We start from the raw sequence: 27,593 nt of genomic DNA, 5'->3' as shown, positions 1-27,593 counted from the left end.
AGTTAGAGTAGTACTTAGTTCTGTTTTTAAGAGAGGTATTTTTTATTAGTAATTAAAACAATATCCAATTATCCATCCATAAATCGACGAAAGTTTTGATCCTTTATTACGACCAACAATATTTCTGTGAATCATTTGATAAAGTTCTGCGATTGTGGACAAATCGTGTAGATTAATTGGGGCTCAGTAAAATAGAAAACGAAATTTATAATAATGTTTTCAAAGTTTTATTACCAATTCTACAGTCTTTACACTAGTTTCAAATGAATTGTGATGAATTTAAAACAGATATCAACAGAGTTGGTACAGTTACTTTGGTTACACTAAATTGAGTTTGATATCTTCATTGATTTATGACATAACCGTTATTTAAAACTATCGGTACATTATCTAGTAATTATAACTATGGATACTTAGAAATTTTGAGTATAAATATTCGTTTTTTTACTTATGAGACCGTTAATGTTTATTTTTCTATAACACTGTCATTACAACTATCAGAGTAGTAACTTACTTGGATTTATTATACACAACGTATTTTAAAATTTATTCTAATTCTTAATACTTACACTTAGATCTATGATAATAATCACAATAGAAATTATTATATTTTCAACATAAGATAACGTTAAACGTCAAGTCGAAACTTATATTAGTATTCATTAAGGGAGAACATCTTTGATTTACATGTCCTTTGATCAATATGTAATATGGTTTATACACATTTTGCCTCGTTAGTAAACACAAAATCATAATAATGTACAGCGAGGCTCAGATCTCCACCTAATTTAGGTAAACATAAATAAATGTTATATTTTCAGAAGTTTTCGTTATGAATAAATAATATTACAAGGTTAATTTAAACATTCTCATTCACATGTATCGCGCGTAGGTACGTAGGTAGTATTCAAAACATTGGTAAACCCCAAGGTTCGTTTCGAAGATTTTACTAAAACAACATTGAAGATAACCTCACAAAAGAGATACTAGACTAGATTTTAATAAAATTACCATGAAATTGAGTAACCAAAAACAATGTGGTATACATAAGAAGTTTGAATTAGTAAATTAATGGACAGAAAGAAAAGGTATTACGACTAAATTAATACTTATATAGCAAGAAAAAAAGTACCCTGATGATGTAAAACTTTTTCAATTATCACACATTTCGTTATTGATAGCTCGTACTTGTAATAATTCATTACCGTCTGCCAAACTTCCTGACCTCGGCACCTCGAGGCGATGAAGGTATGAAAGGTACTACTCTAGGATGAGTGGCATCAAACTCACAGGGGAATCAAATTGGGAAAAATCCTCGAACACAATATTGTACACTATGAACAATATTTACAAGGTTATTCAATCGTGTTTACATTGTACTTTTGTTTTATCCGTTATTGTATTTATATCCATGTCAGTAGTCTGAACCTCTACTCCAGGTGTATTGAAATTGTCATATGAAATATACTGAGGAGCTTGTTGCACCTCAGCTTTTACAATAACCTGTCTCTTCTTGGTTTTAATATACCCTAACGCAGAAACTAATACGACGAACACTATAAATCCAATACAACACCCCACAACCAAACTTAGTCTCCTTGTTAAAATGTCTGCAATGTCCATGTAAGTGTTGGAAAATGGACTGTCAATTGCCGCTCCGAAGATTTCTATAGTTCTTACACTAGTACATTTACTGCTCAAAGAATCGTTCATGTAAGGACGGAGATGGTTAAAGATTTGTTCGTCCGAGTACAAATTATTTATACTTGTTATATCAGGGGAGAGCGCTATTCGAGCGTCTGGTACGGAAAATCCTGTAGATGTGGAAGGACCGAAGCTGCCGACGGCTATTACACAAACCGTATATCTGGATCCTGGTGTCAGATTATTGAGTCTCGTTGATCTCGCTGTTGTGTTGAGAATTTTCCCTCGTATCTGCGACAGAAAAACAAATTAAATGGATGGAACTCTGTCAACTGCGTCAAACATCGAAATCCAACGCTCAAATCGAGTACTAAAAAGTTTTGAGCACCTATGAGCCATTGTAAAAGAAAGATTCAAATGGATTCACAGCACAGTCGAACATCCACAGGCGAGAAACATAAATATTTTTTATGGTCCATTGAGGTGATACACAGCCTTTGTATTCAAATATTTGTTGTAGCGGTTGCCGGGCACGTTTTATTTCACGTTTTACTTAAAATTATAAGCATTTAGCTAGGCAGGTGAAAATATGTTTCACATGACTAGAAATAGTTTCGAAAAATATCTGAAACTTAAAAGATACGTACCAGTGTTGGATTGTCCTCGCTAAAATAAGCTACTTGATATGCATTCAAACCAGTTTGGTTGCGACTCTGCCAAGATACTATGATCGAGTATGTTTGTATATCTTGTATAGCAATACGGATGACGATAGGTATGTCGCAAAGTTTGTGGGATGGTAATTCGATGAAGCTATAACCATGAAGATCTTCCGGGTGTTCACAACGTAAGTTACGACTCCCTTTGATGACTATTTTATAGTGTTCTTTCATCCATCGCCAAACCTCTTGTGTTTCACAGTTGCAAGTTAGTGGATTCTCTGAAAGTTTAAATGTATAAGTTAAAATGATATTAAACTAAACCATATCAGCAAAATTGAAAGTTTCAGTATCTTACCATTAAAATATATTGTTTTTATCTGCGTTTCTAGTACTTTAAGCATTTTCATCTGTATTACTTCAAAGTAATTTCGACTCAAGTCAATAAATGCAATCTTATTCAAATTTCGGAATGCGTCTGCAGATATGGCTGATAACCAGTTTCCACTCAAATATAATTCTGTCAGGCTGGGGAGACCTCTGAATACATCTTTATTTATTCTTGTAATATGATTAAATGAGATATCTAACTTCTGCAGACTTTGTAAGTCCGATGTGAAATCTTCCAATTCTCTGATGACGTTTTGAGACATATTGAGGACGCGCGTTGAATACAATCCTTGTAGTCTCTCTCTTGGAATGTTTTCTAATTTATTTTGACTTAAATCAAGCAGTTCTAAGTTATGCAGCTTAGAGAAAGCCCCTGGAGATAGGCGAATTATGGAGTTTTGTGACAATACCAATCTCTTCAGTGATGGGAAATTTTCAAAGTCTTTACTTGTGATAATCGTAAGGTTTGTATTAGTAACAACTAATTCTTCTAATACTGGAAATAATTTAGAAGGATATGTTTGCAATAATTGCACTAAAGAATTAGAAGACATATTTAGTGTTGTAAGCGCAGGAAGCACTGCTTCAGATAACCCGTTGCTTGGGATATTTTTAAACAGATTATATGATAAATCAATTTCTTTCAAACCAACAGAGTGTTGAAAAAAGTTCGGTGGAAGAACTGTTAACATATTATTGCTTAAATTTACTGTAACTAAATTTTTAAGTGACGGGGAATTAAAACCATTTAACATAGAAATACGATTATTACATAAATTAAGTGATCGCAAGTTTTGTAGACCGATAAATTTAAAGAAATCAATGCTGTGCAGTTGATTGCCACATAAATCTAATATTTCTAACGAAGTTACATTGAAGAGCGCGTGGTGAGGGAAATCTGTGAAATTATTTCCTTTTAAATTGAGTTCTTGTAATATTGTTGTGTATGCGAAGACGTCTTTGTGTAAGTCTCGCAGATTATTATAAGCTAAATTTATTCTCAACAGATTCTGATTTTTAATGAATGTCGTCGGCGGCAGTTGCGATATATTTGATAACTCTAGAGACAGAGTTTGTAATGAAGGAAGATGAGCAAACGTTTTATTTTCCAACAATGTGAAGTTATTCTCGGATATTATTAAAGATTTCAGTCCTGGTATCTGTATCTGAATAATATCTTCCCAAGTCAAGTCATTGTTATTCATTTCCAGATCACTCAAATTTGGTAAACTTTTCAGTGAATCTACTTCGATTATTGCTATAGAATTTTTACTTAGTCTAAGCTGCTTAATCGGCAATGAAGAAATATCAAAATTGAATATAACTATGTCATTTTGCGATAAGTCTAATACTTTTAATTTAACTAAAAACTGAAATGTATCTTTGGTGACTTGATTTATGTGATTATTTTGTAGGTACAGTTCTTCCAACGTTACAAGTTTATAAAACGTCTCATTACTTAGTTTAACAAGCTTATTATTACTTAAATCTAGAAACTTAATTTTTTTCAAGTGCATAAATGTTCTATTTTCAATATGTACAATACTATTATTTTTTAGATACAGCCTTTGAATATTTAACAAATCATTGAAAAGATTAGATGTTAATATTTTTATGTTATTTTGGCTTAGCCACATTATTTGCACGTTCATCTGCCCTCTAAGAGAGCTATTTTTTAACATTGATAAATAATTTGCACCAAGTTGAATAGAAACCAAGGATGAATTTCTGTTTGGGAATACATCCCCAATAGTTGTCAAGCGATTACCCTGCAAATTAATGTGCTGAAGACGTTTAAGGGTAATGAATGCATGAGAGTCTATGGTTTGTACAAGATTATTTTGCAAATGAAGTTCTAATAGCCCTGGCAATGGACTGAATACATTTCTTTTGATTTGACTTAGCTTATTATTTTGCAAACGTATTTCTTTCAAATCATCCAATTTCTCAAACACCAATTCGTCTAATTCATTTATTTCATTATTATCTAGACTTAAAGTTATTAGTTTACGATTTGATTGAAATACACTACGAGGAAGTTTATTTAAAAAGTTTGTTCCCATATGTAGTTGCGTTAAATTTTGTAAAGATGAAAAACTATTTGGGTGTAATTTTTGAATGGCGTTATGTTCTAAATTAAGGACTGTTAGTCCAAATGCATTAACGAATGCATCGTCAGATATCTCTAAGATATTATTTTCCGATAGAAATATTTCTGAGAGTTCATGAAGGTTTGAAAAAACTCCATTTATGTGGTGGAGATGATTGTAACTCAAATCAATGGTGCGAATGTTGGGGTTCTTTTGAAAAATATTCTTAGCAAGCGTTGTAATTTTGTTACGACTTAAATCCACAGTTTCTAATTTTTGTAAGTAATAAAATGCTTCTTCGTCAATATGCTGAATTTGATTACTAAAAAATGTTAAAACCTTTATTCTAGGCATACACCTAAACCAATACTTTTCTATTTTAGTAAAATAGTTTGAATTTAGGTCTAAACTCTCTAGTTTTGCTATTGTAACATTTATGTCGTCCGGTATTGAATTTATTTTATTCCATGCCAGTCGTAGACTGCTGATATTATTTAATTTGGCCAATGGTTTCAAAGGAAAAACTGTTAAGAAGTTTTCACTCATATCCAGTTCTCCTAGAGTTTCTTCTAAATCGTAAAATGCATATTCTGATATATTGGCTATTTTGTTTCCTTTTAAATTTATTTTATTCAACCTAAGATTTCTGAATGTATTTGCCTGAATATCTTTGATGTCGTTAAGCTGTAAATCAAGTGCCGTAATATTGTGAAGTTCCAAGAATGATTCATGCGGAATTTTGCTCAATTTACCGGAAATTATGCTCAAAGATCCTAACGAGTCACGTACCGATGTAAAAGCGTTAGGGCTTATTTTGTTTATTCCCGACTGCGAGATCTGTAGATTAGTTATTTTTATTTTCGGTGGGAAGATATCTGCATTTAGTTCAGTCGTTGATATTTCTAAGTCGTATAGCGAGAGCGAGTGGATGTTTCCTCTTATCTTGGACAGCACATTTTTTACGACTCCTGGTGTTGCACTCGGGCATTCCAAATATATACCTGAAATAAATATTTTAATTAACGATACACATTTTCAAATGTGTGCACGTACAAGATGTTTAGAGCGGCACGTGTGACTTGATGAAGAACATAAAAGAAATTGAATGTAGTGTCGGTAGTAACAAAGCTCGAAGAAAGACAAGTGATAGTTGTTTTACTTTTAAGAGAAGATTTATGTTAAAAGACAATGGGTAATGTTGGGCCCACTTCTCAATAGGTATAAGATCTATGGATAGATATTCTTATGCAAAATAAAACTTTTTACTACGACTAAGGTTAAAACTCGGTGTTCTCGGAGTTATAATGCCTATAATGTTTCTAAGAAAATGTTTCCGAGCTAAGGAAATAATGTTTACTCACTCACTTAATAGTAAGATAAACATTCCAAAACTCATTGTTTACATTTCTACTATTACTACGAGTACCTACTAAGAAGGCAGTTTAATAATATATTGCCACTCATCCATAGTTTAACGTCGCCAAGCATAGCTTAACCTTGGGGATCGACTCGTATACGTGATATTATTTAGGAACGAGCTTCTCAACTGTCTAACATGGTTAAATATTAGGTAGAAAATACATCTATTAAGATAATACAAAAATCTTGAAAGATTACTTTAAAGAATACCTTAGATTGAAATAACTTTAAGAGATCGTACCTACGAAGATAGTAAAATTTGACCATAGGTATACATATATTATAACTATTATTCCATTTAAGAAGTCCTATGCAACGGCGTATCACATGTTGCTTTTGAGCGGTGGGCCCAGACTCCATACATTTGGTACGCATTATCATAAATTGAAGTATGGGAAACAAAATATTTCTAGTCACTTACCTTCTTTAAAACTATAACAAGGACAAATTGGGTTCTCTGCTAAGCTTGGACATTGAGGTTGTTCTTCTCCTTGTAGTATTGGTGTGTAGATAATGATTAGAAATGCAAATACGCCGCATTTCAGGCGAGACAGAAGAGTGATAACGCCCATGGTGTTGTGACGTCATTTCAATGGCATCGTGCATTCGGAATCCAAATGAGAGGATATCGTTCTGGAACAAAAGAGAAACGTATTGTAAGTCATTTGGAGTGATCAATATAACAGCAGATATTGATATGATAATTGACATTCTCTTCCTGGACTCAAACAAATGCTTGTGTAAAGATACTTTTTCACCAGAGATGTGCTATGCTTCGTTGCTATGGATGCGTTTGGCTTCCACAGATCATATTCATTGGTATATAGAACTCAGCATTGGTGGAAATGGACTCAGCTAAGCTACGTTTTTTATATGAAAAAATGCGTGGTATGGATATGATCGAAATATCGCATACTCGAGCTGCGAAACATTACTACACGAGCTATTTTGCGGCGGCGCATTTTCATAGCACATCTTACTCGCAGTGTTTTATTTCTACATATAATTTTTATAATTCAGGGGTGATAATGATCAGACTACGAGACGCAGACTTCAGTATCTAATGACGATACATATTGAAACAGTGATGACATAATTGACTTTAATTACTTCATAAACGAGACATATAGCCTTCGAGTAGCTTAATATAATAACAATTAAGAGTATTTTCCATGAAGTTTACATAATTCATAGGAATTAGAATTCATAGAAACTTCGTGTTACTCCGTGCTAATTGCTTAAAGATCAACAGCGAACATTCTAAATACTTTTTGATTTAGATAATTTGATACTCCATTTATTTTACCTTAACACCCTATAGATTTAATTGAGTCAACATAATAAAGCTTCACTTCATTTGTTTAGGTACTTTCTAATTATAATAAAATTCTGTTGAAAGTACCGAAAATGTTTTAGGTATTAATTTAGGGAACTTATTAGTTGCAGAAACAATTAATAAGGCTAAGAACAACAGAGCTCTTTAAAACAGGCTTAGAACGATTTGGGAATGTTTATTTTCCACCAAGCGTCCCTTTGGTGTTCCACTTGAAAAAATAATAAAGACCGAAATTATCTTGCGAGCTTAACTTTTCTAAAGCCAATCCTACGCCAATAACTTTGGCAAAAAAATATATTTTGTGTAATCGGCTTTATCTTGTTACTTTGTATTACCAATTTTATTTCACTTAGTTCATGTAATGAAAAAATAAATTGTAAACCACTTAAACATAGTGTAGTTTTCACTGTTACGAAAGTTCCGAGGTTATAAATTATCACAGTGTGGTTTTAAGCAGTCGAGCATAGAAGATAAACGTGCACTGTAGCCGCGGTGGGTCAACGACTCCAATTAAAACATATTTTCTAGAATTTCTAGCAAGTTGCTTGCAACATTGTTCAGGCATTATTTTCATGTAACTGTTGAAAACTACCCTCATCATTGCAGCTCATAAATAAAAGTAAAAGTTGCATTACGTAATATTTCTGTTTCGTATGGATGAATCTTTAATTAAATTAATGAAAAAGCAATTAGCTACAAGTAGAAGTTTGCATGCGCCTATTCGTCATGCGATTATTCTGAAATCACAATATAATTACGCTAAATGTCCCGAGTAGCTCGCGATTCATCATTGCTAATGTTCCATAATTAAATTTTATAGGCCATATTTCCCGGATGATATTAGTTTTAGCAGTGTATGGCACTAGCAATAAACTTATTCCAACGAATAGCGTGACCTATTTATTTTTTGATGCTTCAGCTCTGTCAGCAAATTAACGGCGCCAAATAGTTTTGGCTTCATTTTGGCGACGCTACAAAGAAACGATTAACACAACGAATTGTTGCCCACTTATAGGAAACTGCTGTGTATTTATTTCTCGCTGTATTCAGCGCTTAAGCGGTGACAGATTGCCAGCGACCGCCTCGGAGCGCTACGGCATGCCCAAGCTGCAGGAGACATTTGACGGGTGCAGCCGCATGCAACTTTAACGGTCAGATTGGTTTGTTGATGAAACCTCAAAGTAACATAAATTGAAGAGGAAAGGAACATAAAATTTTGGCTTTTGACAAACATTAAAAATTTAATCGCTCTTTGACATTAGCTATAATTCCAATTTACATATGCAATGAAGAACTCACAACGTAACTGTAAAATGTGAATAAAATTTTAATGACTTTTATGCACCTTTGTCAAATTCTTCAGAAAATAATAGACTAAATGTTATATTACAGAATTTCGCCATTTTTCCTTACGTGACAAGTTCATAGAAACATGCGTAACATAATAGTTTCTAGACTCCAACATAAATATATCACAAAGAAACACCATGTAATTAAATAAAATATATTTTACGTCGTATTAAAAAAAAACATAAACACTTATCTACGTAACATTTTTCATTTATTCGACATTTTCATAGATTACCGTACTTAATTACTTGGTTTTCACTCAATCTAACGAAAAATTCCGGTCTCAAATACTTTATTATGATTTCGTAGATTTATAAGGAAGGCTAAAGATCAAGGAGATTAATATTATCCGGCATTTTGTGAATAAATAACGTTATTTACGTTTTACGTAAATGTTATGGTACAAGGACTACTAAATATATGTTTTACGAGTACCTACGTCATTGAAGGTTGTATTTTTTAGGACCAATGAACTGAAAATATCGACTGTAGAGGGGTAACCGAGAGTTCGATTCTTATAGAAAACAATTTAAATAGAACTTCAGCCCGTAACTAACCCCGGCACTGCTGAAGAAATGCTTGTTTTCTCATACGGAGAAAAAATAATGTTAATTATCTCTCTTGCTTTCTCAAGCGATATAGTAGGTAATCATATCGCTTGAGAAAGGAAGAACATTAATCTACACTTAATGTTTTTCATTAAAACTTGATAAATTATTATGATGTTCAATTATATTCTTTCTATTACTTTCATTTACATTCATTAGTATAATGCTTGGTATAAGTATGAAAATACTTGACTGTTATAGTAGGTACTCGTATGCGCCCGCAAATCATTTAAAATATTAAACGCTACGCTTCTCATTTAAAACAAGTTGCAAGACTTAATTACGAAAGACTTATTATTGCATTCACGGGCAAGAGGCTGGCAGTTTGTTTACTCGACTATTATACTGTCTAAATGGCGTTTAGTACAGTTTTCAACGAAATAATACCACGAAACAAATTTTCGTCGATGTAAATTGTTATTCGTGGGTCAAAGTCATTTGTCAGCGATTTGTTAACAAAGAAATCGTTGGAAAAAGATACATTACACGTTTATAGGTACATTTATATACACCGAGAAATAGGTTTGTTATAAAAGAGGTTGTTTATTCTAATTTTCAGTAAAAGACCAGTTTTTGTTACCAATCAACCAAAACAGCACAAATTCTGACTAACACCTACTACCTAAATAATCCTTTACTATTTTAAGCACAGCTCGATCTAATGCTCGGAACAAGAAAAACACCAATGCAACGTACCTCCAGTTCCCATTATAGAACTCCCAGTTGGTAAATACAGCACTAACAGCCTATCTGCCGACTCCATTTAGTGCTTAAGTGGTGCCAACACTGTTTACGTTGCAGCCACTTAGTTCCCGTTCATTAAGAAAAGATAGACGTGGGATACGAGCGTATAACTTACCACAGGTCAATTATGTATTTAGTAGGAGCACTATTAAGGAAATGCGGGCGATAGAAAGAGTACACGATACATTAAAGTCAATGTTAGAAAGAGATGTAAGGAACAAGAAAGTAGTGATTAGTAGCAAAAAAAATTGCGTGAGTAAGTTGATAAAATATACCTGTGTATTATTGTTTTGTTTAGTGAAAAAATATCTATATCTGTTCAAGCTTAAATGGGTGGGCAGATAGGAAGATTAACCCATAGAGATTAATCCTGAGTCATTTCTATTAACTATTGACTAGCCAAATAAGTATATTATTAAAATGAAACAAAATAAGTACCTATCAATATTTAGAAAAAATGGGACTAATGACTTAATATATTTTTCATCCGCATCTAAATCTAAAAGACCCTAACGTCATTTAGTTCTCGCCTCGTGAAAACTTTAAGTGCTATGGACATAAACAACTAACGCTAGAATGAGTTTATCATATAATATAAGCCGTAAACATGCCCAGACTTGGCAGCCGGGTTAAAGATCCTGCCACACGTTCTCCTCATAAAAATACTTAATTGCTTCTTACAACACCTTGGGGAAGTGGGGTTTATTCTTAGTTAAGATTATGGAGATATTATTATTAAACCAGGTATATTCCACGCGTTTGCACGACTTCTTGAGTATGTTAGTTCTGAAACTATAATTAAAAGCGCCAGTTTATCGAATGTGTGTGTCTGTGTAGGTAACTAATAGTGGATATTTTCCTTAATTAAACCTAGGAGAATCAGTCGTTTCACTAATGGGCTTATTTTCTATAATTAACTATTATTTATAGCACTTGTGTAACTGCTGAAAGTATTTCTAGGAATAATATTATGATTAATTTAATGCCATGTCAATATTTCAATTTCCATGCTTCCAACAAACAAAAATGAAAACTGGCATTTAAAGTCAATAAACAATAATAACAAGGAAATTAATTTAAACATAAATGGAAAAACGGATTTTATAGGAAAAAGCAATTTACTTGATGGAAACTATTATTTAGTGGCAATTTTTCGGAATTACAATAAAATTATGAAACTTAATTATTGGCAGTAATTCATGGCGCGCTAAGGGGCTTTTGTACAGAGTTCAATGACCCACGTTCAGGTGAACAGATTCTATGAACATGGGAATGACTTTTAAATGAACCTGAAATTTAGTTTCAGCACAAATGGGCGGGCTCGACCGGAGTAATACCACAGCCTCATAGATAACCAATTACCGACCTTCCCAATCCCCGATTTCCCAATTTTGCAAGAATCAATCCTTCAGGCCGGCAATGCACTTGTTACGCCTCTGGTGTTTCGGGTGTCCATGGGCGGTGGCGATTGCTTGCCATCAGGTGATCCGTCCTCTCGTTTACCGGCTTATACCATAAAAAACTCTAAAATCAACACTCATATTACATATATAGATGATAACAACACAATATGTGCGACTGGTAATCTTACGTTATAAAACTTAAGTCTTATTTAGTTTATAAATGTAAAAAATAGCTTTAATTTTGATGAGTCAGATGTGTAAAAAAAATCTCCTAAGTCATTTTATTTTATCCAAAAAGATACAAAAGAAAGAAATTCCAGCTTACATTATTTATGAATAAAATATTATCAAACGGCGATAATCACCAGCGAAGCGTTTGAAATAAAAATTCTGCTTATAAAAGTAAGTGCCTAAATAAATTAATATAACCCTTTCCTGCTCAGTGAGAAACCTCAACAGCCTAAGGCGTTTCCGACCCTTTTTTCCTCATCCGACATCGAAATTTTATTGTCACCGGCAACGTTTATGAATCAGGTTTGCTGTATACTTCCTAGGTTATGTTCCGGTTTGTTTGCCATGAAAAGGTTCATTATTACCATTTAAAGGACAATTATCATTGTATTAATATGGCATGAGAATTGTAAACTTTTTACAAGGACATGGAATTCTATAGAATATGTTTTCATTACTTTTATTTGGGTTTTATTAACACACACATACGTTCATGTTTGATGGACATACCTACTTTAGTCTTAGTGGTAACCGCAATGTCTTAAAGAAAGATTTTTGAGTCAAGTTGGTATTAGAGGCTGCTTAACCCTTTTGTCTTTCTAAGAGCGCGAGAGACCGTTGAGCCTTTGGTAAATACGGTGATAGTACTAACATGAATTTAGAAGAAAACTACAGCAGTAACTGAAAGTAGCCATTTGTGCTATAAATCGAAAGTATAACGTATAGCGATGACTATTATTGGTGTTGTTTTGTCAAAAATACCGATGGTACCGATGCGTACAGCGTGCAACTTTTGGTGGTATGTATGCATGTGGAGAAGAAATTTAGTCTTAAAACCATATAATGTTGCTTATTTTCTAAATAAACACGATAAGTACACTATGTATATATATAGTCATATCAAAATGGACGAAAAAATACTAGGAAAATTGCTACATAGTATTTACACACCAATTCGTGTGTGATGTGAACAATTCTTGGTAAAAATTAAATTCATGTAAATGTTTGCTATAGGTATTATTTCACAGCAGGCAAATCAAATAATTTATTTAAATTCTCAGCGATATCTCACCATCCAACTTACAAGGAATCATTTATAATCAGCAGTTCCACGCTAATTTATTCCTTTGTACCCTAAACAGACATGTAGGCGCCTTGGGAAGGAGGCGCCAAAAATAAATGATTCAGCCCAATTCCGTCGAACACTGAGATAGGTCTGCGTAATTTTGGGTAATAGTGCGATTACAGAATGTGCGTTTGCGATAGTCCCTCACTACTCCCCATGAAAAGATGATTACGTTGACAAATGGCTCGTCCCTAGTGGATAGAGGTCACTTATCTGCTGCCGAATGAAGTCCAATTAATTGTACCCCATATTAATGTAGAAATCATTTCTGTAGTTTTCCCCCGGGCCTGAAATGGCCTTATATCATCTAATATATTTTATTCATCCCTTCCTTTGTTTTTGTCATGTAAAACTCATAAGTATCATATCCAATTTACTCGCGACCCCTTGACGTGGAATGTTTTTTATTTAAATTGATGTTATTTTTGTATACACATGTTTTTGTCATGAAGTTACTTTTATTAAAGATTAGCTCTGAACCGACAGGCTTCGTTTTTTTTCTTTTTTTTATTGTTCCGATCTCATTGCTTCGTGGAAATCTACCCACAAATTCAATGAAAATGAGTAAATATGAGAATCCCTATTTGCGGAGTGTAATAGAATAGGATGATTGTAAAATTACTTAGAATATTTTTTAAAACATCGTTATGTACAACCCAAAGGAAAAAACTCCAGAAGATATAAAAACGGTTTCGCATAAGAACAGTTCACTAGATGCACCACACAATATATTAAAAACAAAACATTACCGCCTACCCAACATTAGTCTTTCGAGTTAAAAATTCACGCACTTTTGCATTGTCAAACATATTTCTTTTTGCTCTCTGGCTAAACCCCAAAACCATTAGAAAGAACTTGGAAGGGTTTAACAGCTGAGGCAAAGACAAAAAACCGGCAGCAGATAAAGCAAATTGCTAAGTAGATAATTTTTTATTCGAGTTTTTACAGAGTTTTTATGATTTAAGGACGGTTAACCTTCGCCGACCTCATCATTAAGACCCTCCTCTTGAATCTACCTACAAAGAGGCTAACATTTGGCGCAGTGGAATTTGAGTTTTGATCTAATTTTACCATCACGGATTCAAAACTTTCCATCTCAGAATAAATCTTTGTTTTAATCGATTCTCGAATAGATTGACTCGATAACTGCTAGATGGTAAAACGTTAGAGATTTTGCACACTTTAATCTTTCTAACTAAAATAAAATTGCTAATTATTGACCGCATACATAGAATATATATAGTTTGACCGCACTAGTATAAACTTACTGAACCAAAGATAGGATAGGTAAACTATGTATTTTAGTTTGATTAAAAATTCAGTAAACTACTAAACATTGTCAGACGAAAATATTCAGCCTTTCCTGTATACTTAAATGTATGTGTTTACTTGAACTGTGGGTTCGTATCGCAAACACTCTGTGAACTAACCTTTGTTTTTTAGTGACTATGTCATATTTTCTGGTCTACATATTTGTTTGTTTACTTCAGTCTGACAGGTTTTGTGTTTGGCTTTTTTCACTAAAACATGTTTTTTACATATCACGTTCCTACAATATGTGTTTCTATAGAGCCTTTGTCAACATTAATATCAGGTTTCGAGTGGGATTTAATTATTATATACAAGGCTTTCCATGTAAGGACCATCGCTTGTAATTCTGGTTAAATAGACAATTCCTCTTATTGGGATGATATCACTGAAAGGCTATGTTATATAAAGGAAAGTTTTTGATGTTTCCATTAAACAGGCTCTACAATCAGACACTGGATCGATTTAAGAGTAAAATCACAAAAACTCACTGTTTCGAGGGTGACATCAAATATGGCACCTACTTTTTACTCATATTATGAGAGAAATCTATACGCAATTGGAGCTGTCGGACAATCATTTAGTAGTCATAAAATCAGTCGATAATTACTCGAAAATATACTGTAAATTGTGCAAGCAGTAAATGTATTAATTTTGCTCACGTCTGCAACACAAGGTAGGATGGATTAAATAAAATTAAAATTTTAACTTAATTATTGGCAGAGTAAGCGCAAAATAGCAATTTTGTATTTTTATATCAAGAGATGAAGAACATATTTTCTTCTTTGAAAAAAAAAGTCAAACAGTTTATTCATGTTCTGTTATAATTTCGATTCCTAGAAAGCAATATACGTCTTAAGCTATATGTTATGTTTATTTGTACCTATTTTACTTTATTCAATATTTTTTCAGTTTATTATGGGAACTGGTAAAATAAATAACGACGACAATTTCTACATATCACGTTCCCACAAACCTGGTTTGTTGGTTTACAATTATTTACATTCAGTAATTAACTTGTCCTCGTTTCAATTCCACGGAACCTGACTGATCGTATCATATAGTAAAGAATCAAAGTACCTTACTAACAAAGTATATAATACATGTATCTACAGTACCTACACACATAATTATGTATTGTGACTAAAGGCTATTTTTGCTACAAGAGAAAATGTAGGGAGCCCGAAAAATACGTTTTATTCCGCACATTTGAGTCGAAAACAGATAATCTTTTCTATAGAACACCGGATTTCTTGGTCACGAGTTTATATAATACTCGTATATAATCCTTACAATAACAATAGTTTCAATTCAAAGATACACAACACGCGTGACATACTTTAGAGACCGAAGCAGAAGTATTCACTATTAATTGTGGTATGAAAAATACAATTCAAAAGAAAAACCACTTCGAAATAAAAAAGAAAACTATATGTATATCAAGCCTAGTATTTGTATTCAATAACAAATTATACAACAAGTTAGCTAACCTTTTTTTTCTACTACTCTAAGGTTAAAAATAGAGTAGGTACCTTTAGATCCCAAAATTAATTCCCTCTTTGAACAAACATGATTGGACGTTAAATAGATTGACATGACACAGAAGTTTGTGTGAGCCTAAAACCGCATGAAGCTTGATAATTCTGATGTTATGAAAGGGGAAATCGTGAATGACATTCGTAGCCATCATTACCCGTGCCGCTGTCACGCTAGCCTGTAAAATAGTGGACATATCTTCTATGTAAGTGAATCTCCGCGTTAATAACATGCCACTGCCATTGTTTTGCCACTTTAGAAGCTAAAACAATGGGCTGTTATTACATCGCGATCGAGCAAATGGGTCTCTATCGGCATTTTATCAAAATATAGGTATTAAAACATAAACGTTACGACCTACATTAAAAACAAATTTCCGTTAGTGATACAATTTCTTGTACCAGTTACCTATTGTAACGTAAAATTCGTCAAAGCTAAAGAAGAATTGTCTTAAAATTAATTGAATAGAACGAGCTCGGTCAAAGCTTGTATAACAATATAAATTAATTTCCTCAATAAGAGCACGCTTCAATGAGATTTTTCACCGGTTTCAGCGCAGAGCACTCCGCTTTCGGGCTAACAAATGGTACTTATCTGTCACTCTCGAGATAGGGGCGCTGACGAGTGTTGGGTGTCAAAGCTTGTCATCCCAACTACACTCGTACTTGCGTTACACCTATCACCCGCTCATCGCCATCTGCTCTGTACAGTTTTGAACTTTACGAGTATTTATTTTAGACTTATTGCGGTACTGCACTGTGTTACGATGCGACTTACGACACATAAACCAGTTCATTATGTCATATCGCAAATAGAATTTGTTTAACGCGTCATTTTTGTCTTGTATGGAAATAGAATCGATAGTGATTTGACAGAGGAAGTTTTTGTATTCACGTGGTTAGTGCGAGTTACATATTTTTATGAAATTGTTTGAGAAACATATTTCAATATTTTTATTTAAACGATTTTTAGATTAAATATTTAAAAAAATATAAGAACTAAAACATGAAAATTAGTAGTTTTAAATTAAATAAATTCGAAAAGTAAACGTCCAACGAGTATCGATTGCGAGAAAGTTTAGTTAATAGCGGATGAAAAGTTTACCTCGCGCCGACCTGAACTGAATGGACGGACTGAGGATTCATTACCGTTCACGAACAGGTAACTAACTTTGATGAACAAAATTTAACTTTAATTCGTTAAAACGTAAGTTTGAATTCTTAATTATAACGCGATAAAATAACACTTATCAAAATCAGATTCAACTCACCTTGTGAAAGTTAGAAAACTTTCAGGTTATTTCAATATCCATAATTCCGTGCACACAAAAAATAGTTCAAATTCACATCAAATCCGTGGTAAGTTATGCAACCAGATCGCAAACAAATCTGGAAGTTAGCGAGTAAACACACAGTGTAGATCGAATGTGGACGATGGTCCGCGAGCCGAGTTCGTTTGTGTCGGGAGCGCGGGACGTATCAGTGTCGGGAGCGACCAGTGCGTCCCCACTCTCGTTGCCGACTGGAGCAGGGATCTCGACGGAGTCTGCGTAATAGAACGGCATCCCTACAGATTGCTATATGGGAATAAACGCTAATAAATTACGAACATCGTATACGCGTAACGCGAACGGTACTGTGCTCTTGATTAGTTTGAAGTCAGCCGCTAATGTGTTAGACATGCACCACAGCTGCTTTCGAACATCGCCACTGTTTAGTTCACTCGATAACTTGATACGTTTATGTTCACTTTTTATTTTCTCCGGTGCCATGCTGTTAATGACTCTCTTAAAGTCGCTATTGAGTGCTACTCGGAGGCGTGAAGCTGATATCTTATGATCCTTTCTACGAGTAGCTTCGCTTAAAAGTTGCCGGAGTACTTTGCGAATATCTGCCTTTTACTGGCTCACTTATTATGTGTTTTTAATAGGTACCAAAGTTGGTTTAAAAAACTTTCATCTTGAAGCAAATTATGACTTATTATTTATCGTATCATATAGCTAGTTTTGTGGGCTGTACACCGCTTTTCCATAAACATAAAAAATCGTTTGTGATAACCATGTAAATAAATGTTTGATGTGGGATTGCGGTTTGTATACCGACATAGTTAGCAAGTTTCACAGCTGATTGATATTCCTACTTCGTCTGAAAGGGTCAAGGGGTGCCGAAATACACATAACTCTCTGAAAAAGATTGCTTTTGTGAGGAAAAAAAACACGTGCTTTCTTATTGTTCCTTTTATTTGGCGGTTATTATGGATAACGAAAAGACGTCAACGGACTTTTAATTTTTGATAAGAATTTCTAAGTATGGCGGGATTTATAGGATTTTCACATCAATTTCCTGTTTTCAAGTTGGGGTCAATATTTGATACATCACGTGATTTACACAAAGTGACTGCCGCCATCCCCAAAATCTCTCAAAAGTGATAAGACCTCCTCGGTTAGCCTCGTTTATCAGACATTCGGGCCTGATTACCTGTAACGATCGCCGTAGATCTCCGTACGACAACCGGGACCAACGGCTTTACGTGTTCACTGAAGTATGGGTGTGAAACAACACAAACTTCCAAACTCTTATCTCCTACTGGTAATTTATCGATAGATAAACAATGGAACAGTTTTTGTTCGACCTCGTATTCTGATTCTGCTATCGTTTACTTGACTAGGCCAGTGGTGTGAGTGCTTGTTACTATGTTTTCTTTTATTTCATAAATATGCAGAAAGTAGTTGAGATAACAAAATTATTGTATTGAAAAAATATTTTCCGAAGTGATACCTAGTTTTGGTAGTTTAACAGATAAAAATATAATTGCTAGATTAATCGATTTGTCATTTCTATCGGCCTAGGTGTATAAAAAATAAGCTGTAATAAAATTTTAAAGGAAGATCATTTTTCTAAGTAACGATTACTCAGAGCCAAATCCTGTTCCCCATTCTAAAAAACACAATTTTAATCCGAGTTTTAACTGTGAAACTACATGTTGACCCTCAAATTTTAAAGGAACAAAGTCCAACATTTTGGCCTATTCATATTATTCCCGCAATGTTAATTAAAAGCCGGGATAACTGTTCTTATGAATGAGATGGCGTTTTGAACAAACATTCGGCTTCATGTTTTTGTTTCATCTATTCTATTTTCATAATGCAAAACGGGTTATTTGCGTTGCTCTTCCGGGCAGCGCCAGTCGACGAGTGCAGTGCTATGCGCGAACGAATGAGAACTTTCTTTTAGCAAAACTCTTCGTATTCAATTGGAATAATCGAACCATATTTCTAACATCCCAATCATTGATTTTATGTTCATATAAAACATGTGTTAATTACACCATTAAAAATTTGTGTCCAGCTCGCCCAAACTTTTACGACAGATCGTATTGAATTGTTATTCATTTAATCGTTACGTATTTTGGCCCGGATTAATATGTATTAACCCCATTTTATTCGAATAAACATAACTCATACTTAAAAACCCTTTTTTCCCAAGCGAAAAATTTGAAAGTATAAAATAGAAAATGGTGTTAGGTCCGTTAAAGGCCTAATTTTGCGGTTCACATTGTATATTCAAATCTTGTGTCTGGCATTACATTGTTTAAAAATAGATTAAGTACAAAAAGGTTTATAAAAGTTGGGTGGGTATTTATTTATATTCACATTTTTCTACAATGAATAATCTTGTAACTATTTGGGATTTCATCATAGACTTCACTCACACATACCGACAACAAAGGCTACAAACCTTTATACTAAGAGACTCCTATACATATATACATATTACGGTATTTGTCAAAAAGCCTACACCTGCATACTCATAGAGACTGTGAACTATTCATACTACACCGTCGTATGATTTCCTGGTAGTGGATTGGTGAAATTGAATACAGAACGTCATTTGCCAACACATAGCCGAGCGTACGAGTATAACTGAGGATATCAACGAACCCTTTGACTCGAGCATTAGCTTCGTTACCTAAGCATCGGTTTGGATGCGTTGTTTTATTCATTCTGTCCGATTTACCTGCGTTTCTGTCTTTCTGTTATAGGTATTTTATTCAATTTCAAATGTTACAAACGTTGTGTGTTTTATAAATAGAAAAAGTTCAGAAATACTGTAAATGTATTTGTTACATACCTAATTTGTTGAAATCTGAACGAAATGCTGGTTAAAATTACTTGTTTAGTAAATTCTACATTCCTACATAAAATCCATCGCGTGATATGTATTAATTTGTACCAGTAAGTCTAATGTATTATTAAATAGATTTATTATCATTTATATCCAGACTTTCATTTGCTAGTGACGGTCAATATTAATCAACGAAATTAAGTAAGGATAATAATATGCAATTTAATGCATGTATACAATTCGTTTATTGATATTGAAATACTCAATGTACTTATTGTTTGTTTTACAAGAACAATCAACGTTAATTATTAATTATATGCAAACGAAGCTGCGCAGGTGTGGCTGAGGACTATTAAAACTGTGCACTCAACACAAGACACAAGAATGTATTAAAGAGAAACTTTGATAATTTCATATTAATTAAACTGTACGAATAATACGAACACTAGCTTTCTACCACCGGCTTCACCTACAAACATACGTGATATTTAGCAGATTTATATCACGTAGGTCCAGATTCCATAAAAATATCAGGGTAAAATTAACCTATTATTCTGTAAAAGGTACTTTTTGCAATTTAGAAAGGATTTTCAAATCGATCCTGCTGTTTCAGAGCCTGTTCCCAATATAAGTACGCATATTTTGATTAAATAATATCAGTATCTTCATTGCTTTTCTATGATGCTATTAGTAAAGATTAGACTTAGGTTTCTAAGAGACACGATTCAACATGGACCCTAGTAACTAATTTACATAACATTAGTATGTAAGGTCTATTTTATTACCTAGTGTAGTAGTACCTACTGTTTAGAATGAGATATTAATTCTACAAGATTAAGATTTGATTTGGTCCATAATAACTTTTCAAAGGAAAAATCTACACGTTTGGAAAACTCCACTTAGTGAACCATAAGACGTCGACCTTTTCCTTGACATTTTTTTTCCAATTTTTCTCTTTACTAAAAACCTTTCTCGGACTCCGGTAAATCATTTGAAAGCGAAGAACTAACGGAATTGATCCAGACCTACTCGAGTTTTGCGTTGAGCAATACATTAAGCGATTTCTATTTATTAAAATGGAATATTAAGGAGCCGTTATATTAAAGTATAAAATTCCGGTTTGCTATAGGTAAATATAATCTCAGTTATAAAAGTTCCTGTAAGCCACGTAGGACTTAAGTGGAAAATCGCGGTATAAATCTGTATGGAAGTATTTTCCTTTATGTTGAGGGTTGCGGAAACTGCCCGTACCCGTTTTCTAATGTCCTTTCTAGAATATTTTGCGCTAGAAACGTCTCAGAGAGACAATGAGGTCTCAGAGTGTACAGATATTGCAAGAGTTGGGAACAGATTAAAGATGAGAAATACAGATTTTATTATTAGTTAGAAACTAATATTTACATTTATGCTTGATTTTAATGTCATCTCTTATTCCTCAAAGGGATATGCAAAGGTTAAATTAAAAAGGTATTAGCTAACATACTCAATATGACGACCGTATTACTTCATATAGTGCTCATTTTCAAATACCTATAGGTACTTACTATTGTACGGTATGTTTGCTTCTAAGAACTTTCAAAATCGAATGCCTATACATGTTACCTTTACATGAGTCAAACTAGATACATATGATACAACTAGCCACTCCCGCGCGGTTTCACCCGCTCTATATTTATAGCCTACTTCCTCAACAAATAGACTACCTGACACAAAAATAATTATATTTAAATCGCACCAGTAATTCCGAAGCTTAGCACGTTCAAACAAAGAGACTCTTCAGCTTTATATGTTAAAGTATAGATACAGGCGTCTGCTTATATTGCCACATAAATATTTTGGATCAAAAAGTAGTTAAGTGTGAGTGAAAAATATCAAAGGAATGACCTTACTATCTTCACACAACTCAAATATTTGTATTTCCATAGCCAAAGCTGAATATTATACAGGAAAACATGATAACACACTACCACCATAGTGACTGTATGTAATACACAAATTATGTGCATTTATTGTTCCCCCGTTGCTTTTTCGGAATAAATGAATAAGTATTAATGACAGCGAGGATCAAGAACATCTGTTTACGATTTTTTATTTCTGGTGTGATTTTGTATTATAATATGATGTATGCAAGTTCGTATTCTTAGATACATATACATACAACAATCTTTAATTGTATGATTTGTTGTTTTCTGTCTGACGGAAAATTTGATGAACCTAGTCTATGTCACGTGCATCATCAGAATGTTGCGCAACCACCTGGACTATTTTCGCTACGCAACGTAACAAATATAAGTCCATAGCGATGCTTGAAACTAGTCGAGTTAGGTCGTCAAACAGTCACGTGAGTAAGCCGTTAGTCATACCATCCATTTCTCTTCTGATCTGAAATTTGTTACTTTTTTCTGTCTTTCATAAATATAAACATAACAGAGGCATCACAAATAAGAAGAAAAAATTATTGCTAAAATAAAATTTATTCACCCATGTCACTTTGATAGTATTTCGTTGTAAATTTGAGATGAAACAAAACAGCATATATAAACTAGTGTTATGTACATAAACGTCTAGTAAATCAATGGAAGCCATTAGTAATATCCCTCTAATCCGTCTATAAATGTATTTATAAATATCTGAACGCACTATCACTGGTTGCCTGCGTTCCGCAACACCCTATATATAGCTCACCTCATTTCTTCACGGGAAGTTGTGGGTGGTGTAAGAAGGAAATAAAACATCATTTTTGCATTGTGGTATAGACAGGACAGCTATAACTACATATATGAGTTACGGAAACCGAAAATAGCGGTAAAACAAATAATAGTAAATTTTTTTGTTTGGAATGTTTATTTCTTACGAAATATGTTGGAAGTCTGTCTTCTGTTCTGGTAAATAAATGCGTTAAATTATAACCTTACTGCTACTACCTTTTATGTGATTATTCTAAAAATAACTGGACTATTGACAACGAACTGCGACACTGAAAATCAATATTTGTGAACATACAAGTAATAATAATATAGTTATTTATGAATATCTATTCATAAATACTTTTGTAAGTATGTAGGTACATTTTACGAAAAGTAAGAAGAAATCTAAAGTACGTGTACAATACACGTAAGAGTACTTTATACCGACTTTGTTTTATTCGAACGAATATATTCTGTGCTGTTTCAGGGCTACGTACCTTCGCCAATATCGGTACAAACTTACGTCCTCTATAACTTGAGTCTCCTCCAGGGAAATAAGGAAAGGCAGGAAATACGCTTGAGAACTCTCACAAAATATGTCCCCATATTTTATTATTTACGTTATTCATGAAACTTTAATCTCGATACGTTTATCTCTTGATGGTTGGGTAAATAGAAATTGACTACCACTCTAATAGTGGGAACATCTCTCTCTCATCTTAATTTAAACGCTGTTATCCTTCGTACTCGGTGCTGCTGTTAAATATAATCATAATTAAAGTTAATCTCGGATCAAGAGTAAGCTTACTCATAATATAATTTAATGTTATAAAGATTTACTGAACATTTTCCGTATTTGTGACGTTGGGTTTTAATAAGCTGGGACTGCAAACTGCTTTATTGTTTGCCATTTTTCTGGCATTCTTGTTTAATTCTATTTTTAGCTCTTTGAAATTAAAATTTTAAGTTGAAATGAACGCACCAAAGCAACTAAAGCAGAGTCGGAAATATAAAAATTACGTGAAATATAAAAGCGATACTCGCGTTTTTTTTTTTTTATTACGATCAATTTGCAACCAAACGACAACTTAACTAATTAACAAACTAAGGCACTTTACAACGTTGACGTCCATCACGAACATTTAGTAAAACAACATAAAATGGAGCCGGTCGTTTCGTTTACTCAGACATAAAAACAAATCACAATGTCTCTTTCAACGAGCTAGTGTTCATTTTACAATGTTTGACGTCGTTTACTCGACGTAAATATTAGTTTCAATCTTGAAAAGAGGTTAATAAGCTGTTACGGGGGGAAATGAAACGAGAAAGCACGTGAATGTGGGAAAGTCCTTGTGCTACAAACTCTAGTAATTGAGTGCGCCGTGCCCGGATGTTTGTGTAGCTAGCAAGAAGTTTTTATCAGCGGCGATTGGCGCACCAGTGTCGTATAACTGCACTATATACTTCTACAGCTACGTACGTACAACTTTACAAAAACTTATATAAGAACCACTGAGAATGTTCCTGTGAATGGTCTTTACCGCATACAATGGGATAATACTGCTTCGCTTCATTGAATAAGTTTAATAAGATTTCACAGCGCCTGCTGAGGTACACCTGTATTTTCCTGTTACTCTGCTTAGTGGCAGAAAAGTTCGAGAGTCGACGTTAGGTCTAAGTGATTCATATTGATTACATTGCAGATTTATATTCCATGTAAATCCACCGAAACTCGTGCGTATAAAATTATGGTTCATGTTAAAGTAGGGAAAATGTAAAACTAGAATGTACAAAAAATATAAATAATGATTGATATTCATGAATTACGAAAGAAAAACTGAATAATTCAAAATGTCGATTACTTATACACGTGTTCATCCTAAAATTTTATTGTCAGCATCCCAATATTTGTAAGCAATCTTTTGTCGATAAGAATGCTCTAATCAGCTGTAATGCAATGTAACAAAACAATAAAAATAATGTTCTACAAAAATAATAATGTTCCGGCGCACGCTGACCGACGGTCGGAGGCAGGAAACGTCAAACCGAACATCGGGAACTAGATTCTGTCGGTGACCTACATTCGGTCGGCAACCGATGACCGATACCATCAAACCAACAAAAGTGCACTAAACCATCACACCTAATAGTGACAAGTAGCTTACTCATCGTTTATGTGCACTTTCTTAAGCCAAATTTTACAAGTTAGATAGCTTTCTTCTCTTTGGCACTCTGCCAAAGTCTTCTTCTTTGATCACACTGTTGGCTAATAGATTCATAACTTTGACTTTTAAATTAATCTGGTTACCTCATTTCCTTTTCCCTTAGCTATGAGACGTCTTTGAATGTCGGAGTCAAATTAGAAATTTGTAGGTCAGGTTAGGCAAAAACATGACCTAAATGGTTTGTAAGTTCCAATATAGAGCGTTTCAGGTTTGGAAACAACTAACCACCATGTCAATGTCAGAGCCAGAAATCAATTCCCCAAGCACCTTACGCTGAATGGTGACTTCACAAATGGTAGGTACAAGGCTTTCAAATGGCCCGAAACAACGGGAATTCGAAAGCCTACAAACTGGTCGTTCAAAGTAAGGAAAGGTCACAATGTGAATGTTTAAATTTAATGAACCGTCATCCAACCAACCTTACAGCTTCCGGAACCAGGCAATTGATCCACCCTCAGCCCAGTAGCCCACAAGCCTCACGTTTTCGATGGAAATACATGATTGCCAAACAAATTATATTTCCTTATGATGTTTCAAGCATAAAATGGCGTCCGAGATAATCGTAATTCCATTATTACGTCTTTGTGCTCCCTTCAAAGCCGTTGACAGCCAAATTACTATAACCTTCAAGTTAAATATTTAGGTAGAAATGTGATGGGAGTATGAATGAACATCAGAAAATGTGAATTCCAGAATTAGATTCTTTCAGCGGTAGTACATTACTAACGTTGAAAATGGGCTAATCTGATGGATAGTAACTCAGTACCATGATCTCGTCACGGTGTCCTATTTACCAATAATGAATCCTATTTGGAGCAAATGATTAAATTGGCCCTAAAGCTCTTAGCGAGTTAACTCAATAAAATTCATTTTGAGAAGCAAGTGGAAGGTGAGTATAAGTAGTTTTGTACGCACTAAAAGCTTTTCGCAAGTCCCGAATGGCCGCCGCACTAGTACTATTCAATTACCCGCGTAATTAGATTACACGGATATTGTATACAATAATTATGTACGAACAGTCTTTGTTGTGTCGGTAAATCTATTAGCACACAATGAAATCAATACAATCAACAGATTGCTAACTTCAAAGTGGTCATATTTTCAACGTATCGGAGAAGGTACTCGGTTGATATAGGCAGTCAATAATTATTCTATTGGAAGCAGTTCACTTGTGTCAGTCTTTATTACCAGCAGGATGTAAGCAATCTGCAGACAATTGAATCATTCTTCATTTATCTATGTAATTTGAGTGAGTAAATGGCTCTAGTCAAAGGAAGCTAGGATTGTGAATATAGTTCAATGGATAAAGTTGTATTAAAACGTATTTGCTTGTTTTGACAAAGAAAGTCGAGGAGAAAACATTTTTCCACGGCATATTCTTTTATCACAAACAAAAAACAACAGTTTGATTACTTTAGATTAATGAAAGCAATCAAAATGTATCTCTCGATTACAGTTTAACTATTGTATAAGTAATTATCATAAGCTATTTTCATTCTGTACACAAATTTAATTAAGAACATTATTTAAGAGCTGTCCGAGTTTGAGAAAACAGAAAAGTTATTTGTCGGAAAGCCCCAATTAAGGGCAAAGCTTTCTGGACTTAATCCAATAAACCTACTCATTTAGTGAACGGAATGAAAGGTAAATAATTTTAGGGAGTCCCGCGGATTGTGCCACGGAGTTTTGTTTTGGAAATGAAGGGTTTTGGGAATAGGAACATGTGTAAACTATTCGTATACACAACTTGTTCGTGATATAACTAAGCCTTTTGCACAAACTAATAACAACTTCTAAAGTTAACGACCAAATAGCTTTAATTTACATATTATTATCGTGTTTATTTAATATCGTGAGGTAATTTGAAATGTTATTTGGATTTCCTTTTGGCTTTTTATTACTAAAATTATGTTGAATGTATTGTTTTAGCAAAATTCTTAATCGGGTCCGAGGAAATAAAAATTTTGATCAGATACCAACAGCTGTTATAAATTTCTTCTAACGTTTTTGGGTTACAAAGCATTTCTCGTTACGTCGTACTTCACGAGGATTCAAATAGTTAATTAGCCGTAGTCAAATACAATAACTTTAGTTAAATTATAATAATACATTAATTATTCATGGCTCACCTATAATATATAATAGGTTTGGGCAAATATCAAAATCCATTGTGCTCGTAAATCTCTATTATTCTAACGTATACGAGCCAAGACAATGAAAGCCGTCGGAAATTATTGAGGTCTCCAGTATAACTCTAAGATTCGGCGAGGCGACGAGGTAGTGGTCACGTAAGTCGTAGGACATGCCGCAGAAACGAACGTATATAACGGACAGACGCTTTTTGAGAAAATTCTGGAACATATTTGAACGATTTAGGAACAAGTAAACCATGAGAAAGACCGACTTCAATATGCGCACACTTGTAGATACCAGATAAAATAATGTTTTCCATTTTTGATCTATTTGTTTGGTTAATATTTTTGCTAAGAAGGATAGTAAATTGAAACACGAACGACAAAGGAAAAGGCGATTGAGTTGATATACTATAATGGAAGAAATGAGAATAATTTAAGTGAAGATGAAACCAGATTGTTCTACGGTTTCTTGTAATTAGGATTTATTGTTGAGAAGTAAAATGGATAATAAATGAATCTCACTATAGCTGCATATTTTTGAACACATAAATCATGAAAGGGGTTTGAATAACCTGATG

General features: G+C 33.8%; 1 protein-coding gene across 2 annotated transcripts in view; it reads right to left on the bottom strand.

The window, feature by feature from the left end:
- Nucleotides 1-204: 204 nt before the first annotated feature.
- The window catches only part of LOC118268282 (protein artichoke), a 31,245-nt gene continuing 3,856 nt past the window's right edge, over nucleotides 205-27,593 (bottom strand). The window contains exons 1-5 of one of the 2 annotated variants that reach the window (XM_035582699.2): nucleotides 17,115-17,395; nucleotides 6,624-6,835; nucleotides 2,662-5,784; nucleotides 2,292-2,584; nucleotides 205-1,935 (exon numbers count right to left, since the gene is read on the bottom strand). In XM_035582699.2, the coding sequence (XP_035438592.2) occupies nucleotides 1,360-1,935; nucleotides 2,292-2,584; nucleotides 2,662-5,784; nucleotides 6,624-6,774 (4,143 nt within the window). In that variant the 5' untranslated portion in view covers nucleotides 6,775-6,835; nucleotides 17,115-17,395 and the 3' untranslated portion in view covers nucleotides 205-1,359. Of the gene's footprint in view, nucleotides 1,936-2,291; nucleotides 2,585-2,661; nucleotides 5,785-6,623; nucleotides 6,836-17,114; nucleotides 17,396-27,593 lie in introns of those variants that run through there. The other variant, XM_050706202.1, reaches the window with a different exon arrangement.

Source organism: Spodoptera frugiperda, chromosome 29 (assembly GCF_023101765.2).
Source record: "Spodoptera frugiperda isolate SF20-4 chromosome 29, AGI-APGP_CSIRO_Sfru_2.0, whole genome shotgun sequence".
NCBI lineage: Eukaryota > Metazoa > Arthropoda > Insecta > Lepidoptera > Noctuidae > Spodoptera > Spodoptera frugiperda.
This window is presented reverse-complemented; position numbering and strand designations above follow the sequence as displayed.